This window comes from Misgurnus anguillicaudatus, chromosome 5 (assembly GCF_027580225.2).
Source record: "Misgurnus anguillicaudatus chromosome 5, ASM2758022v2, whole genome shotgun sequence".
Lineage (NCBI taxonomy): Eukaryota > Metazoa > Chordata > Actinopteri > Cypriniformes > Cobitidae > Misgurnus > Misgurnus anguillicaudatus.
Genome location: NC_073341.2, coordinates 15748813 through 15767443, shown reverse-complemented (window position 1 = coordinate 15767443; position 18631 = coordinate 15748813). Strand labels below are relative to the sequence as shown.

Below are 18631 nucleotides of genomic sequence, written 5' to 3'. Positions count from 1 at the left end.
GTCCCCCTATAGGTTATAAATGAAATTGCAGGAATTTCTGAGACCTAAAAATTACTGTACAAAAAATTATGCATATTAAAAAAAGAAACTTTTGACCATGTTGTAATTAATGATTATCTTTAAATATTATGAAGTATAAACCTTGTAGTTAAAACGCTGCAACTGCAGGAGCAACTGGAAAAGATAATTCTCACATCCTTTCCCATTTATTCAAGTGTTACACATGAGTGTTAACCGGTTATTAATTCATGTTTTAATTTAAACGAATTCATTGCCCACAAAAGAAAAATATCGGTCACATTTTCTTTGTCACATAACTTCCTGCTCTTTCAATATGGAAAATGACATAATTAAATTCAATAACAGCTGATGCATAAGGAGGAAATTGCTGTTTCGTCACTGGAGATATTGTCCAGTTTCGATCTCAACTGAAGCTGCAAAATAAAATCAAACCTACAACTGAAGGAGTTCATAATAACTGCTAAGAAATACTACATTTCCCTATTTATATTGTAAAAATATATAATATATAAATATAGACAAACTAGAATAAAAACAGGTCAGCAAATGAAAACAAAGTTAAAAAATTAGTAATTTTTATTTTATTTAAAACAACTGGCAAGATATAAGACAGGGTAGGCATACAGGTAAGAAAGCAATAACATTTGAGTAACCAACACTAACAATGTACACACAAATGATTGTAAACTCTTAGAAAGGATGTGTTAATTTTTACACATCTTTTTGTGTTAAGCTTTTAACACATTATGTGTCATTTTGTGTTAATTTTGTGTTAAAATAAAACACAAGTTGTGTTAAAAGTAACACAAAATGTGTTGTTTGAACAGAGATAGATTCTGGGACAACGCATTTAGTGTGTTGTCTCAGAATCAACCCTTATGTGTTGTTTTTAACACATTCGTTCTAAGAGTGTACATAAGGATGGGAATAGTGACTGTAATATGAATCATTTTATCCCTATTGGATTTTTAAACCAATCTGCCGGTAAACTTGAAGACTAGTTGAGTTTCACTCTTCTGTGTCCTCTTCACTTTCATCACTCAGTGGAAATTCTCTGTACTCACGTTGAGTATTGTAGCTCTTTACTCGCATTGGACACTCTTGATTTATAATAGCCTTGAGAAACAAGTGTCAAATCATTATGAAACATTCAGAACAGATCATAGTAAATTTTTAATAATGATATGCAGGTCTTACCATCTTCTCCTCCCGAATAGCAGGATTTTTGAGGAAGAAGCAAAGAGGTGCATAAAGGATGTTGATAACACCTATTATAACCATAAGATTGGGAAAGCCAATTGATCTTACGATGGCTCCGCCAGTGGATGGGCCTGCGATATGAACACAAAAACAGAGTCAGCCTGTAGTTTTTAGGGTGGAAAGGGTCTCTCTATCTACTACTCTATTCTATTACATCACATTACATCATCATATATATTTTAAAATGGTGTTTAACTGAAATACAGTTGCATTTACCAATAGCAAAGCCCATGCAAAGTGCCACATCAGCAATTGCGTACACGCTCCCATAGACCGAGACATGTCTGATATCCACTAGGTAACCCATTATAGCCATCATAGAAGAATCAACCATTCCTATAACACACAACGTATAAACGTTTAGTTTCATATGTTATATACAATGTTGTAAATCTTAATTAACAAAATCATATTCACCAATAGCAAATCCCAACCCTCCATTAGGACCAATGAGCCCATAGATGTTTGTGGCAAATGGAACCTACAAGACATCACAACAGTCACCCTCTTAAAATGGCTGTTGTGTATATAATGGCTGCATGGTACAAGCACAGACAATCCATAATGTCATGTAGTAGACTATATGATACTTACACACAGAAGACTGATGCCAACTATAAACATCCCGATCATGGAACATAACCACCTAATGAAAGACACATTTCTGTATGATGTATGTATTTATGCATAGCTTTTATCAATTTCATTATTATAGTTTAGTCATATTCTTTTTCCACCTCATCGCTGTCTTATACTACAATGCAGCAAATAACAAATACTGTATGTGAACCTGTTTGTGAAACCTGCAGGTTAAAGTCTTGTAATCTATTTATGAGATTAGGAGCATCAAGGTTTAATTTCAATCTTTGACATGACCTTGCTCTGTCAATGTTATATATATCAAGGATATATTTTCACAGAATGTTCTTTAGTTTACATTATGTAGGATGACATTATGTAGAAAACCACAAAAAATAACTTAAGGTTTTCACAGGCAGTGTCACATATATGTACACTGTAAAAAGAATCCTGTGAAAAATACAGTAACTTGCTGGCAGCAATTAGCTAGTAAGTTGCTGTATTTCATTTCACAGTATTCTTACTGTAAATGTAATTGCAGTAAAATTAAAATTACTGTAAACTCTTTTAAAGTAATAATCACAGTACTGTATTTCATAACTACTACTGTAATAGGGATTACTGCATTTATTTTGTGTACTGTAAAATGAAGACACTGTTTGTCACAAAAATGCCATTTATTTTATCACTTTAAATTACAAAAATTCATAAATTAAAAATAGCATAGCATACATTTTTTGTGTTACATTTTTTCTGTGAACATCTCAAAACTTTTCTGAACATATACATTTTTTTAAATATGTTAACATTTTTCTGTGAATGTTTCATTTAATTTCAACACTTTTCTGAACATACAAAAACACTTTTTTCTGAACACACAAAACAATCAATATTTATTAAAAAGTTTCTGGTAAATTACAAATGCATAAAAGTTAAATGATTTACATTTACAGCAGGATTTCAAACCTGAATATTGTTTTTCTCCAAGACCTTTTTTTCAGAAATATTATTCTTTTAAATCTGGAAATGAACTAGTTGACTTCCTGGCCTGGACTCTACCCTGTAATGAAAGAAATTGAGTATTAATGTAAAAGCAAGACAGACGGGTTGATGACATATACATAAAAGTTTACTTCGCAGTGATTTACTTTTAAATAAACAATTTTAATTTTTTTATATGCTCTGTTGGTGGTTTGTGGAGTTTACAGTTTACAGTTAGTGATACAACAGTGAAATTTATGGTAAATATTTGTTAATTTGTGAATGGAAAAGTATTGTTTCACTCGACGCGCCAAACACATATTTTGAAATGACGAACCACACACATGATGGGCTACATACATGTTGTGACAAACGCCCTCGAAAAAAGAAGTCACCGGCTGCCACTGTATTAGACTAGCTGTGCTGCTTTTCTACCTTTTGGATGGCGAGTTAAATTAAACGTTTGATATTTAACAATAGCACAACAGTTCATTTAAAAAAAAAAACACTTTAAGAAGTATTTTACTAATCGGGTAGTTGGTTAAAGAATGAGTACTCAAATATTTGTTCCCATTCTTAGTCAAAACTATATAAAAAAACAGTGCTTACCTCTGGATAAATCCCAATGTAGTGGCTGCCTCATACATAGTATGACGCAAAAAGGCTAGAGCAGAAGTGAAATCACAACCGTCACTCAATTGGAGGAGAACTCTGCCCTCGATGGAAAGCATCCATTTTTTGCCCTCAGATTGGACACTCCTAAAAAATATTAAATAAAAGTTGACATTGCACAGTATTCAATCTGATATGGTTTACTATTTTACATAAGCAAAATTAATTGAAAACACTAGCCCTACATAACTACCTCTTTCTTTCCTATTAGATCAATAACCACTAGAGAATTTTGGAATATACGTGCAAGATGACATAAAACTTTGTTCACACAGTGACTTGATACAAATACGCTTTATAGATGAAGTAACCCCTAAAATTGGCATCTATTATGTTGAGTGCTGGGATCATACCGAGCATGATGAGCCTTGGAGTGCTTAGCATGGAAATCTGGGCCTCAGCATCTGCTTACTGTAGGTGGAAGTTTCCTGTAACACAAAATAAACAAACAAAAAAATAACTTTTAGAAATCACAAGTACAATATTCATAAGAGTAAAAGTGTGTCAATACTGTACAAAAATAACTTGCATCAACCAAGAGAAAAACAGCTTCTTCCTGTTGCATGGTTTCTGTGCACTTTAACATGTTTGATATATTAATTTATACAACAGTTCTTTCTGGTTCTCGAATCTGATTGGCTAAGAGCTATGCGATATTCTACTGATAACGGCACAGTAACCGCTTCACCTTTCGTATCATTCCGCCACCTAGTGAATGGAGGTCCTTTAAACAGCCTCATCTCTGAATGGAAAAACTGCACGCAAACACGGACAAACACAGACGCGCCGTCTCATTAGTTCACTAGCTCGTTAGGGTTGCTGCGGTGACAGAATTTTCCCACCGGTTAATCAGCACGTGACAAATCCGATGATACCGATATCACCGTGTGGGAGGGGCTTATAAATGCTCATGCAGACGTGCGCATTTTACTTTCACTTTTGAATCACGCAACTGTTTAAATGCAGCGCTTGCATACGCCCGGCCCAATAAATATTATGACAAAAACGAGTAAGACCATTCAGTTGTAAGTGTTTGCTCTCTCTAACGAAACTAAATGATTTAATTACAAGAAAAATATCAAAACGTTGGTGAAAGACGGTGTCGCGGTGGGCAAGTGATCTAAAGGGTGAGAGGCTGAAGCACCAGTAATCACCGTTTCACAGACTATGGCGACAAGCCTATAGCTCGTAAATCAGTCTGTGAATCCCAATCGGAAGCGACTATTCCGTCAAAGATCAGCGACTTCCATGTAATGGGACCCTCAGTGTATGTAGATAAAAAGTCTCGTTCTAAGTTAATAAACACATAACGGTTCATTATGAAAGGTCTTTATACACCCCTGATCATATAGTTTTGTATATTATTTTGCATTTCTGTCAAGAGATCCTTCTAAAAATTACACACTGCACCTTTAATGGAAGTTATGTCTTGTCACATCGTGTGGACTTGGAAAGAGGAATGTAAACTATTTTTTTCTGAAGCAATATCTCTTATCAGAACGCGAAAACACCGTGGAACTGCAGGTAAGCCCCGCAGCTTTTAAATGTGGACATTGATCATTTATTTTATCGTGACGTGACAATAAAACATGTTATGAGATATTGCCACTGATATATTTAAAAGCAGCATGCAAAAACATCTCTCTGACACTGATAAATAACCGTTTTATATAGTACTGACAAGAACAAAGTGTAATAATAATCGAGTGCTCGTATCGCGTTAAGAATAAATGAGAAAGCAATAGTAACATTGTAAAATTATAGTTTTATTAACTTTCACCTCGCGCCAAAACAATAACAAACACAAAAGACACTAAATATGAATAAGAAAACGATTAATAGTTTCATTATGACACCAAATACTGCTGATTTGATCTCATTTTGACGATCATAAACAAACAAGGCCAACATGAGAGCCAGGGAATATCTGTCAGAAATGAAGCCCAGAGAGGGCGGTGGTCAGCGGGGCGAGTGAACACTGATGTCCGCTCATGCTTTGGTTCTCATTCGTACCGAATCTCACTAAGCAAACGTTCAAACAGGCGCTATCTTTACCAATCGACTGCAGATTTAAATATAATACATATACATTCTCGACTGAACTAGTCCTAAAACTACACTTTGTGACCAAGAAACGGTAAAACAATCGTGAAATTATGAAAAATGTGTGTTATGCTTTCTTTCGAATCGGCCCGCTCTGTTTCCTCAGGCAGCAACGTAAGCGAGCAAGACAAAAAAACGTGAGGTTTAAACGAATATCGCGCCAATAAATACAAAAATACACACTTTTAAATTAATTTTGGTTCACAATGCTAACGCTATAATTAAATTAAAGACTGGATAAGTCTTACCTCATATCTCCTCAGCTGCGTTTTCTTTCAGCTCGAGAGACTGGTTTCAGCCTGCGGAGGTCGCACTCGCATACGTCATCAACCCTGGTTTATTTAAGTTAACTGAGCATTAGATTCGCAAGTCATAAGCATATTAAACAATTTACTATTAACTAAGAATAACAGTCAACTTTATAATTGTTAATATTCTGAAACAAGCATTGAGACACGGCCAATTACTATTATTATTAAATTATTATCCTTCTCTAAACTAATGACGTTATAAAATGTTGCCAAACTAGAAAATATATCGAAATCATGCAGAATTATATATTTGTGGTAATAAAATTACAAAATGCACACACAAGACGGTGAAGTGTGCTGCTCATTCTCTCTCAGTGCACTCTTAAAGTTGAACAAACAGACTTTACAAGAGTAAACTTTGGAATTAAATTAGCAAATTTACCTTTCTGAAGTAAAAATTCAGATGAAAGTGTGGAATCTCGTAGCTTTCCTTGGCTGAAGAAAAAAATCCTTTAGAAATTGATGTATTGTGATTCACAGGAAAAATATTTTTAATGTAGAATTTACCCGCCGTTGAAAAAAGACCATGATGCTTTGCAGATATACAGCAACATGCTGTATACAAGTTCTACAGTAAGCATTTGCTCATTTTACAGTAATAATGCTGTGAAAACTACAGAAATTTGTTACAGTGTATATTTCAATTATACAATACATAATTTCCTGTACATTCCCAATGGTTCTAACACATGGATGAAATGTATTACCTTCCCATTTTATTGGCGAGCATACCAAAGATATTTGTGCCAATAAGGTATGACACACTGGCAGGAAGGAAAGCCATACCTGCAATATTAGATGTACCATAATAAACTTATTCAACAGAAAACCTTTACACTGATCAGTTAAATACAGTCTAAAAGTGTCAAAAAAAGAGACATACCTAACCCACTGGGTTGTAATTTAATCTATGCTGAGTTGTTTCAAATAAAAATGGGTAGAAACAATGCCAAGATGGCACTGCCATGTTTGGTCCCCGCCAAGGTCGTTCCGCTTAGATTGTGTGTTTAATTGACTTTTTTGTATACTCTTCTGCACATACAGTGAGGGAAATAAGTATTTGAGCACCCTGCTATTTTGCAAGTTCTCTCACTTAGAAATCATGGAAGGGTCTGAAATTCTCATCGCAGGTGCATGTCCACTGAGAGAGACATAATCTAAAAAAATAAAATAATCCAGAAATAAGTTGCAAATAAGTATTTGAACGCCTGTCTATCCGCTAGAATTCTGACCCTTATAGACCTGTTAGTCTGCCTTAAAATGTCCACCTCCACTCCATTTATTTTCCTAAATTAGATTCACCTGTTAGCTGCATAAAGAAACCTGTCCACCCCATTCATCAGTAAGAATCCCATTACTAACATGGCCAAGACCAAAGAGCTGTCTAAAGACACTAAAGACAAAATTGTACACCTCCACAAGACTGGAAAGAGCTATGGGGAAATTGCCAAGCAGCTTGGTGATAAAAGGTTCAATGTTGGAGCAATCATTAGAAAATGGAAGATGCTAAACATGACTGTCAATCTCCCTCGGAATGGGGCTCCATGCAAGATCTCACCTTGTGGGGTCTCAATGATCCTAAGAAAGGTGAGAAATCAGCCCAAAACTACACGGGAGGAGCTGGTCAATGACCTGAAAAGAGCTGGGACCACCGTTTCCAAGTTTACTGTTGGTGATACACTAAGACGTCATGGTTTGAAATCATGCATGGCACGGAAGGTTCCCCTGCTTAAACCAGCACATGTCCAGGCCCGTCTTAAGTTTGCCAATGACCATTTGGATGATCCAGAGGAGTCATGGGAGAAAGTCATGTGGTCAGATGAGACCAAAATTAAACTTTTTGGTCAAAATTCTACTAAACGTGTTTGGAGGAAGAAGAATGATGAGTACCATCCCAAGTACACCATCCCTACTGTGAAGCATGGGGGTGGTAGCATCATGCTTTGGGGTGTTTTTCTGCACATGGGACAGGGCGACTACACTGTATTAAGGAGAGGGTGACCGGGGCCATGTATTGTGAGATTTTGGGGAACAACTCCTTCCCTCAGTTAGAGCAATGAAGATGGGTCGAGGCTGGGTCTTCAAACATGACAATGACCCAAAGCACACAGCCAGGATAACCAAGGAGTGGCTCTGTAAGAAGCATATCAAGGTTCTGGCGTGGCCTAGCCAGTCTCCAGACCTAAACCCAATAGAGAATCTTTGGAGGGAGCTCAAACTCTGAACCTGACTGATCTAGAGAAGATCTGTGTGGAGGAGTGAACCAAAATCCCTCTTGCAGTGTGTGCAAACCTGGTGAAAAACTACAGGAAACGTTTGACCTCTGTAATAGCAAACAAAGGCTACTGTACCAAATATTAACATCGACTTTCTAAGGTGTTCAAATACTTATTTCCAGCTGAATTATACAAATAAATAGTTAAAAAAAATCATACATTGTGATTGTATGACGGCTCTCACAGTGGACATTCACCTACGATGACAATTTCAGACCCCTCCATGATTTCTAAGTGGGAGAACTTGCAAAATAGCAGGGTGTTCAAATACTTATTTTCCTCACGGGGGAGGGGGGGGGGTGTACCTTTTCAAAAAGTACAGTTTTGTGCCTAAAAGGTGCATATTGGTACCTCAAAGGAACATATCTGTGCCACAATGGTTCGTATTGGGACCTTTTTAAACTGTACTAACCCAGTGACAACTTTTGAACCTGTTTTTCTGAGAGTGTGGATTAAAGTACATCAAATTTCAGATCTTCCTGTCTTGACCATACAAAATAGGTCTTGACATTGTAAAATTTTACTTTTATCTTTCTGGGGAGGTTTTAATATACTATTGAATTTGTGTTTTTAAAACTTTATAAAATATATATTAGTGGAAATAAGGGATTTAAATTAAATGGTGAAGAACAAAATACAAGGGAAGTTAGGAATGCCTATAATGACTTTCAAAGCATGAAAACATATTAATATACTGTATTAATATGGAGAAGTTAGATTCTTACCCAACTGCCATTTTGGTGAACACATTGTTTGCATCATCCAGATGGGAAGTGTGGGCTCTAAAATAGCCACTCCCATGTTTGCAAAGCACAATGAGCCTGTAATTATATATAGAAACCATAATCTCAGTCATCATTCACTCATGCAAGCAAGCTCCTCTTCCGCTTCATTTACAAATCCCTTTAGCTCTTCACATCCCTAAACATGCAGCCATCAATTTGTGGAGCCAAATGTATAATTACAGCTAGATGATGACTACTGCTTAGGGCTCATCTGGTTTTATATATATACAATATGAACAGTACTTGAAAATGCATCTGTTTTGATAGTACACCGACACACGCACCTGCACTAATGAGTATGTAAGGATCCTTTAACAGGGTGATCAACGGTGATCCTTCAACACTCTAAAGAGAAAACATACAAGAATATATCTCTATGACTTTCTTGTTTTGTCTCTCAGAATTTGTGATCTGATAAATCTGATGAAGGGACTCACCCCTGGAGATATTTTGGAGGGCTGAAGAATACACAGCTGCAGGACTGGTGTTGAAATACAAACGCATTGTGTAATAATATATTGGAATTAATAAATGTAACAGATATAATGCAAAAAGTTAGGCTACTTATCTCACCTCCATCAAATACAGCCAGGAAGGCAAGGACGAGGAAAGGAGAACTTTTACCAACAAACTCATACATAACGCTGCCGAAAGGCGCTCCAACTAAAAGAAGCACGATGTTAAAATCACTTACAAGATGTTATTTATTGTGCTGCTATTTAAGCACAAAAGAGTATAACAAGTAACTTACTAAGTACTCCCATGGCAAGTCCTCCCAGAGCTATTCCCATCGCAACTCCTCTCTCATTGTCATCTGTGTACACACTGGCCAGCATTCCCAGACCTACACAAGCAATTGTACACACACACACACATATATACACTAACTTGCATATTTTGTATTTTATATAATACTTTAAGGAAACTACAACACACAGATCTCCTTATACCTGCCACAGAGGAAAAGGAAGATCCAATTCCCTGCAGCGAGCGGGCAAAAAAACAGCCAACCGTACGTCCCTGAAAAGGCAAACACTGCAGAGAAGCCAAAGAGAGTCAGAGCTTTATTTTTTACAGGAACAAAAGAAGACTATAAATCCTAAGCCATATAATGTTTCATAGAACATCCACAAACACATAAAGATAGGAAAAATCTCATTAGTGTTTCATTGTGATTTAATATTACTTCAAACAACTTTACAAGCAGCAGATCAGCGGTTGGCTGGGCCACAAGCCAACTGTTTGTTATGGGTTACGCTCTAAAAAATGGCAGCCTATATATGTAAAACTATAAGTGATGCTATAACACGACTATAGTACCACTTATGGTTCTAGGTGACATATAGACGCTTTCATCAGATGCACGTGCATTGTCGCATCTGGTCTCTGTTTGTTTAATGGCCTGACTAGTGGCTAAACTGAACTCTGAAGGGTCAGAACTGAAAGATGACAGGAGACGGAGATTGTGGATCACCGCTATAAGAGTAGTTTGGCAGCCAATCTGTAGTTAACATTGTATACATTCATTTTACACAGCAACAATAGGCCTAACTCAGTGTATTTTTTGATACGCTTTAGCCAACAATTTAAATTAAGGTAATCTACTTGTTATTTATGTCCCTAAACTACTCTTAAATGTTTATCGATTCTTTGTGGAAGTTTACGGATTTCATCGGACGCAAGTCCGTTTTTTAATGGTCTGACTAGTTGCTAAACTAAACTCTTGAACAAATACCTTGTCAAAAACAACAAATGTTTTGGTTTCCTATAGTAATCTACGTGCTGTTTATTTTGCTTGTTATATAAATAAACTACGTTTAGAGTTCTTTGTTGTTATTTATTTTTAGCGGAGTTTACCAGAAGTTACGTGTTGACCATGAAAGCCGCTTGTTTATGTTGTAACGGCTGAAACCGTCTATAGGTGTTTTTGCAAATAGCTGGACCTATGCAGGGTAATATTAATAAACTTAATTTTTTGGTTATAGGGAGATTTTTGTTTGCTTTGTGTGAACAACAGATTGCGTTCATTCATATTTTTTCGCTGTAAAATGTAAACCATTTTGAAAAAAAATCACTGCGCTTCACTCTTGTAAATAAAGGTGCTACTCTCTAAAAAATGCTGGGTTATTTTTTCCCAAAATGCTGGGTTATTTTAACTTGTTGTTGAGTCAAATATAAACATTTTCTTGGTTAATTTACATTTGCATTACATTTATACCCCCAACTTGGGAACACTAGGTTTCAGACCACCTTATACCATTCCAATATGGCGGACGACTTACATAAGGGCCCCATAAAAACAGCTGCTAATGACATATCTATGCATTTAACATCCAAAATGGTTCCTGGAATTCCAGTGTTATGGATGATCCAGACATCAGAATAATATCAGTCTACGCATGTTTTTTCTGTTTTAGATAAGGGAAATATACATGTGTTATAGATGGGTAGAAAACACACTTTGTAGGAATTCTGTGAATAAAAATACACAAACCAAAAGCAATCATACGCAACAAATGGAGAAGGGATGTCTCTTCAAAGAACAAAAAATATAGATTTTTTATTTTAATTTTGATGTGTGTATTTATTACGAAAAACAGCATTATGTGACATTTCTCTGTTATGGATGTGACCATTCTAAAATCTGTGATTACCTCACTAAAAAACGTAAAACATTTAAAGAGACCTCACATGGGTATTAAAGGCACCAAATATTGGCATCTGAGGTATCAGCACGCTAAAAACTTTTGGTAAGAACTTAATTTTTTCATGGTAAGGTTGACATTTAACTCATTCACCGCCAGCCTTTTTGAGAAAAGTTGCCCACCTGCATTTTTGTGATTTTAACAAAAGTTTCACAAAATTCCTTGCAGGAAAAATTATCTTCTATAAATATATAAACATACAAATTATATCAAATTAAAGAACACACCCTCTGCTTTCAAACAAACAATAAACAAACAAACAAAATGGGGAAAAAACGTTTAATTATATATTTACTTTTTCCACTTAATTTAAACACTGAAATATGGATATTTATTTTCAAAAATACAACATTTTGAGCAAAAAGCTTAAAAAATTGCGTTTTTGTAAACGAATTTATGTTAGAGATCAGACTCAGAATGACTATCAAACATAAAGGCAGTTAAAATAAATCATTAAATCTTTTTAACTTCCGTTTTTGATAAATTCGGTTTGGTATTACACTTTCACTTTGAAATTCGTCCAGAAAGGCATATTTATTAGTTAAATATTAACTCATAATTGACGAGATAACTCGTCAATGGCGGTGAATGAGTTAAGAATTGCTCAAAAATGGTTTCATTACAAACTTTTCACTCATCTACTTTATATGTAAGAGTGTAGATAATGTCCAGTGACTTTTGTTTGAATTCGACACTGCTGCCTTTACACAACAAAACATGACTTACTTATTGTGGAGACAAACATGATGACAAACCCAGCAAACATTGGTATGTGATATCCAATCCTTTTAAAAGAAAATCAGACTGTTTTTAGAACATAAGCAAAAGCACAGATTGATACTGCATGCATAAAACAATTTTTCAATTATCCTTGTGTACTTTATATGATCAAAGCAATGTAGCGGTAAATACCAACCGTGTATGTACCTGTTAGTAAGGGGACCCACAAAAGGGTTGACAATGAGCTGCACTACGGCTTTGGAGGCAAACATTAGCCCAACTCTGACATTCTCGTCTTCCAAAAACTGACTGTCCTCTTTACATCCAGAAGAAATATTGTAAATCTCTGAACCTCCATCAGTGCTGAGTGCAGAAGAGGAAGTAGAAAGAACGTGATTGGTGATCGTGATGGTATAGGTGGTGTTGTCATACAGAGATTGGATGGAGTTGAAGGTCGGCCTTGTGGAGGCTGGAAGAGACTTGGATGAGGTGGCAGACGAAAGGTTTTGCGTATGGTGCTCCGTGGCATACAGGAAGGTGGGGATGATGGGAACTGGGAAGAATAAGAGGTGACATGAGGAACAGAAGAAAAGGAGACGGTACCTCCATCAGGCAGCTGCAGCCTGTATGCGCAGAGGTTACGGCAGATGTAAGCAGGTAAATGTCATGGGTTTGTTTTGTGGTCTTATATGCCTTATTCTGATTCAGTTGCTTTTGTGTGGCATGACTTTTCACTTACCCACAACAGTTAGCAGCATGTTATCAAGTAAGAGGGCCACACAGACGATTACAAGCACCAGACGAGGAGAACCCCGGCTCCTTCTGATCCATTCCATGGGATTTGACAAAGGCATGATCTGTCACTGCATACACAACTACAGGTTAAACAACGCAACATACACAAAGGTTCTTTACAGCAATGTTATAGAAGAATAATTTTTGGTTCCTCAAAGAACGATTCAGTTAAAGGTTCCTAAAAGAACAATTTCTTTCTTATCTTTTTACATTCTGAAGAATATTTGTTTTTGTAAAAACGTCCTTGTAAAGTGATCTATTCTGAGTTTGTCACACAACAGAATTTTTTTTAATTAACCACCCAGCCAAATTTGAATGATAAAAACGCCAAATAAATTAAATTGGGGAAATGGGAAAATAAGCAGCATTCACTGTTTTCAAACGCTAGGGGCGTGTCCGATGTTGGTGCTGAAACCACGCCCACTCAAAAATACCGCTACAATCTAAATGGATGCTCGCGATTGTGTTTTGTGTGTGGGCCATGCTTGGTGGCTATAATGTGTCATCGACCCAACCGTTTCTGCCCTATCCAAATAATTCTGAATAGAGGGTATGCACATGACGTCAACGTCGGCGAGAGGGACTGCGGTTACGCCCACTGAGTGGCAAAAGACAAAGCGGCAGAATTTGAGTACAGCGTGATATCGGCGAAAACACTGAAAACCCGTCGAAATGGAAAAAAGCTGTTGTGCGATAGACTGTACAGATTAACATGAATTCGGAGCTATCATTTTACAGACTGCCAAAAAACACCGAAAGAAGAATTAAATTGATCGTTCATGCCAACGTCCGCAGACCACAGGTGGGTTGACAAGTTGCTAGGGTCACAATCAAGGAAAGATTTTATTTTTTTCAAGTATTTGTATTTTATCCGTGTTTTCTTTGGAATTTTTTTTACTCCATTACATTTTATAAATAATATGTTTTTGTTTTACATTTAATATTTAAGTACATTAATGTACTTTTACTCAAGTAAAAGTACACAATTTAAATGTAATTAGGTATTAAATAAATGTTAATATGCAGTATTAAAGAATACACAGTATGATTCTATGCTTTAGAATGTAATGAAGTAATGTTTTTCCCAATATAAACAACCTAATAAAGCACAGATGCTTGGAAAATGTAACTAATGTAACTAAGTATTGTCCACCTCTGCTATCAAGTCCAACTAAATTCAATTAGGCTGATAATAGTCTGTTTTACTGGCATTTTCGCAGCACCCACTATGAAAACCAGCCATTTTGTTGAACGTTTGCCACTCAACAGAGCGAGTTCCAGTGTGGTCACGTGGAAAAGTGACGTCAATGCATACCCTCTATACAGAAATGTGCAAAAACTGTTTAACGGTGTAACTCCACAGTTCTGTACTACATCAAAAATTCTGTACTACAAAATCTTTGTAAGCAATACATTTCTAACCTTTATAATGTGGTTAGAAACAATTCTCCGAAATGACTAAAAGTTGGATGGATAGATAGATAGATAGATAGATAGATAGATAGATAGATAGATAGATAGATAGATAGATAGATAGATAGATAGATAGATAGATAGATAGATAGATAGATAGATAGATAGATAGATAGATAGATAGATAGATAGATACTTTATTGATCTCCTTTCCCAGTGGGAAATTGAGATGCAATAGTAGCTATACAGAATTGCAGTAATGTATTCACAGACATGCTTACAATCACAGTAGACCAATAATATAATTGTGTGTGCTGCTGTGTAAATACATTTGCTATTCACTTATACAAATAAGCAATAGACAATACAATAGACTTATATATCTTATAAACATGTATGACATGCTATGGAGAGCTTTTCACCATAACGTTTTTCTCGTTTTCTTTTGTGCATATTGTACATCTCAAACTACTGAATGTGTTTGATGCATCTGAAAACAAACCTTATTAATTTTATATGCATGCTCAAAAGTCTAAAAAACAATAAAATAAACAATAATAATAAAAAACTAATAAGTCTGGCTGTATTGTTTCATAAAGAGCCTTTAACATGCACAGAAAACACTCTTTGCAGTGGAAAAAACATTTGACAGACTATAAAAAGGTAAGAAATGGTTAAAGGTACCACAGAAAGGTACTTCTATGGTTAAATTACCCTTTACCTTATTTTAAGCGTGTAGACCGTGCTTCGATGTAACTAAAGATTACAAAAGCTTAACCAGACCATATATTATGACTGAGCAATATTAGTCATCAGAATAGTCCCAATGGAAAAATAAAAAACATACTTTTTGAACATTTTTGGGAGACCTAGAAAAATTTGAGCTACAGGCAGGCTTAAAATCACACAAAAGGGACTCAAAATGTAGTTTTTGTTATTTTTATCAGTCCTCTGTGATGTGCAAAAGGGCTTGAGGACAGCTTTGTTGAAAAGTGCTGCGTGATTGAATTTCAATGATAACCAGTTGCTGTAGGGCATGCAAGAAACAGTCTCGGTGTTCAGGCTCTTTTATCTTTGTCTTTAAATCTCTTTTTATCTGATTTGTTTGGGGTAAAAGGCAGTTGACTGTACGTTTCTTTTCTTGTGTACGTGACTAAAGGATAATACCTTTAATGTTTCTTTATGTGCTGTAATTGCTAACTCCACTTACGTTTAGTAATGCACTGTATTATTACATTTAGTACGTATTACCACAGAACATTTAGATTATAAAGAGATGATGGAGCTCTGCTGATGCACATCTGATGCTGAATGTGTTATCAGTGTTTCCCACAGCCATTAACATAAATAAATCAATTAAAACTGAACCATATATCAACACCTGTGTTTGTTAACAGACATCTGAGACCATGCTTGTTAGCAACATTGTTACCTCTTTGTAGTCTTTTTAAGCTATCAATCAGCATTAATCTCCAACCAACAGTTATTTTGCGGCACAAATTCTGTCAACACCTTGAAAGAGGGAGTTTCTGTGTGGTTTATGTAGCACAATACTTCAAGATTAAAGGAATACAATCAACAACAAAAACCTTTAAAATGTAATTGCAGAGTGTACAACTACTACGTTTTTTTTTCAGCAAACAATATTTTTATTTAAAAAAATGCTTTGTAATAATACGCCAAAAATTTGCAAAACTTGATAATCATGCAATATGGTAAATAACAGATCTCTTCTAAGTTGAATGAAAATTCGTCTTACCTTTGAATGCATTATCTCTGAGCGTACAAGTGTATGTCCGGGGCGCAGTGGTCACTTGTCAAATTCTGAGTTTTGCTTGAGGGAGGGAGGTCTCTGTGTCCATCTGCATAAGATTTGCTGAAAGGGCCAATGTCTTTTGGAGGAAACGTGCACACATGGACACACGCACACACATAAACTGTGCGTCACTGGGGCAGTAATTGTGTGCATCTGTTGCTCTTTATTGGGTAGGTGAATGACCTGCAGGCTTCTTTTCGTCACAATGACTCTTTATCTGGGATCTCAATACACACCGGCTGCTGCTTTCCACTAGTGCCTGCATAGCTGTCTGTCAATACTGGTCATTGAAAATCAACAGCTACGTGCATTAACGACATACACTATGAACTTCATCTTTAGTTGTACCTACGATTTATTGCTTGTGTTTCATCTAAAAGACTTAAGGATTGGCCTACATCTTACTAAACTTTAAAGTTTATCTCAAGTTGTGTATAAAGCTCTTACAAGCCTATTAAACCATCCCAATGAGCTAGAAAGGTAAAACTTCTGTTAAACACTATAAAGTTTCATCAGGCTTCTGGTCCTTCAGTCTTTTGTTGTGTAAATAACATAAAAATTGCTGAAACAATCATTTCATAGTCAAAATCAAGCAATTCTTTTAAAAGATCCACACAGTCTTATATCCACCACCTCTTCCTCATACTCTTCCTCTCTGTCTATCAGATTCATTGTTGGTATAAACATACGACACTTGCACCACCTGTACACCCTGACCTGGTTTATTTTGTGTACAATTAGTAAGAAACATCAGTAGAAAAAGTTTGAACAATTGTGTTGTGTGTACTTTAGGATAGAATGAATGATTTGGCAAATTGGTTTGGGCCACTGGGAATTTGGAGTTTAGTGTTTAAACAACTGTGAAAAAAGTTTACATGTCTGTTTTATGTAACTATTTTTAGTGGAAAATATAAAGTACTGTGCAAAAGTCTTAGGCCAGCATCACAAGCTTTGTTGTTTTAGCAATGTCCATCTATATTTATTTTTCACCCTTTTTAAAGATACAAACAGAAAATACAGGAAATATGTACACTGTACAAAAATTCCGTAGAAAAGTCAATGTTATTGCAGCTGGGTTGCCGGTAATTTACCGTAGATTTACATTTATGTTATTTACTGGCAAGAGTTTGTTCAAAGTTAAATAAATTTCAAACATCAACAAGTTTTTCTCCCCACAGAATAAAACTATACAATAACAGCCTCATGCAAAGCATTCTGGGAACCAGAAATCATCATCAACCTTTTTCTGTTTTTTGCTTCAGATTTTGTTTCCCAGAATGTTTTGCTTGATGCCGTTCTTTTACGTTTGACTCTGTAAAGACAAAGACTTGCAAATGTTTAATGTTCATTCGTTTAATGTAAATAACATAAATGTAAATCTACGGTAAATTACCGGCAACCCAGCTGCAATTTCTACGGAATTTTTTTACAGTGTACATATAAAAAATAAATAAAAACAAAACAATTTTCAAAACTTAATATCTTCTTCAGGCATCAGTCAGTATTTAGTGTGACCTCTCTTGGTACCAAACACATGAGACTGAAGTCCTGAAGTCATTCAATTAGAATTAGGATTCAATTTTATTTAGGTTTCAGAGATCCTGCAGCTGGCTGCTATTGCTCAAGTGGATGTGGAGTTTACCCTAAATAGCCTACTTAACACTTCAGCTTATACTTTTATACTCTTTTTAATACTACATACAAATGTCCTGTATTTTCTGGTTGTATACTGAGAAATATTTATATATGATCACTATACAATTGCAAAAACAACACATGTAATGGAAGCATGGTGGCCTAAGACTTTTGCACAGTAATGTATACAATATTTATATTGTAGCAATTTTGTAACTGACATACATTTACATATTAAAAGATTACAGCAGTATCTTAACCCTTGTAATTCTTATTTTAGCCTGTGGCGATTTCAGTTTTCTGTGTAATGTTAATCTTTTCAGCCACTGAACATTTATGGAAAATGTTAAATGACTCAACCAGTTTAACCTTTCCCCTGTGCCATCTGTGGTGATCCACTGTAGGACAAACACGCATACACATAAGGACATACTGTTAAAACGTCACCGTTAAAATATAATCATACAATCAAAAAATTATTAAAATTTCATAAACAAACACATACAAAAGGTTTAGAGTCTAGCGCAGCTTTGTCTACATGCATGTAAACACGTCTGCA

At 35.6% G+C, this 18631-nt stretch overlaps 1 protein-coding gene and 1 long non-coding RNA gene across 3 annotated transcripts; both read right to left on the bottom strand.

Moving 5' to 3' along the window:
• Positions 1 to 99: 99 nt before the first annotated feature.
• Positions 100 to 17325, bottom strand: LOC129413556 (chromaffin granule amine transporter). Its single transcript, XM_055167263.2, is given in 17 exon segments — positions 100 to 1137; positions 1219 to 1352; positions 1498 to 1617; positions 1699 to 1762; positions 1876 to 1927; positions 6635 to 6713; positions 8929 to 9024; positions 9273 to 9333; positions 9426 to 9469; positions 9562 to 9651; positions 9740 to 9832; positions 9939 to 9990; positions 9992 to 10023; positions 12420 to 12478; positions 12621 to 12966; positions 13153 to 13276; positions 16381 to 17325. Coding segments are annotated over 16 exon segments (1545 nt in total). The 5' UTR covers positions 13268 to 13276; positions 16381 to 17325; the 3' UTR covers positions 100 to 1029.
• LOC141363931 (uncharacterized) lies at positions 2519 to 6364 on the bottom strand. 2 transcript variants are annotated; one of them, XR_012369624.1, is made up of 5 exons: positions 6310 to 6360; positions 5865 to 5948; positions 3867 to 3941; positions 3451 to 3600; positions 2519 to 2920 (listed from the first exon to the last, which is right to left on the bottom strand). It is a non-coding gene; the product is annotated as an uncharacterized lncRNA (long non-coding RNA). The 2 variants fall into 2 exon arrangements; XR_012369623.1 differs by having other exon boundaries at positions 5865 to 6364.
• Positions 17326 to 18631: the final 1306 nt, after the last annotated feature.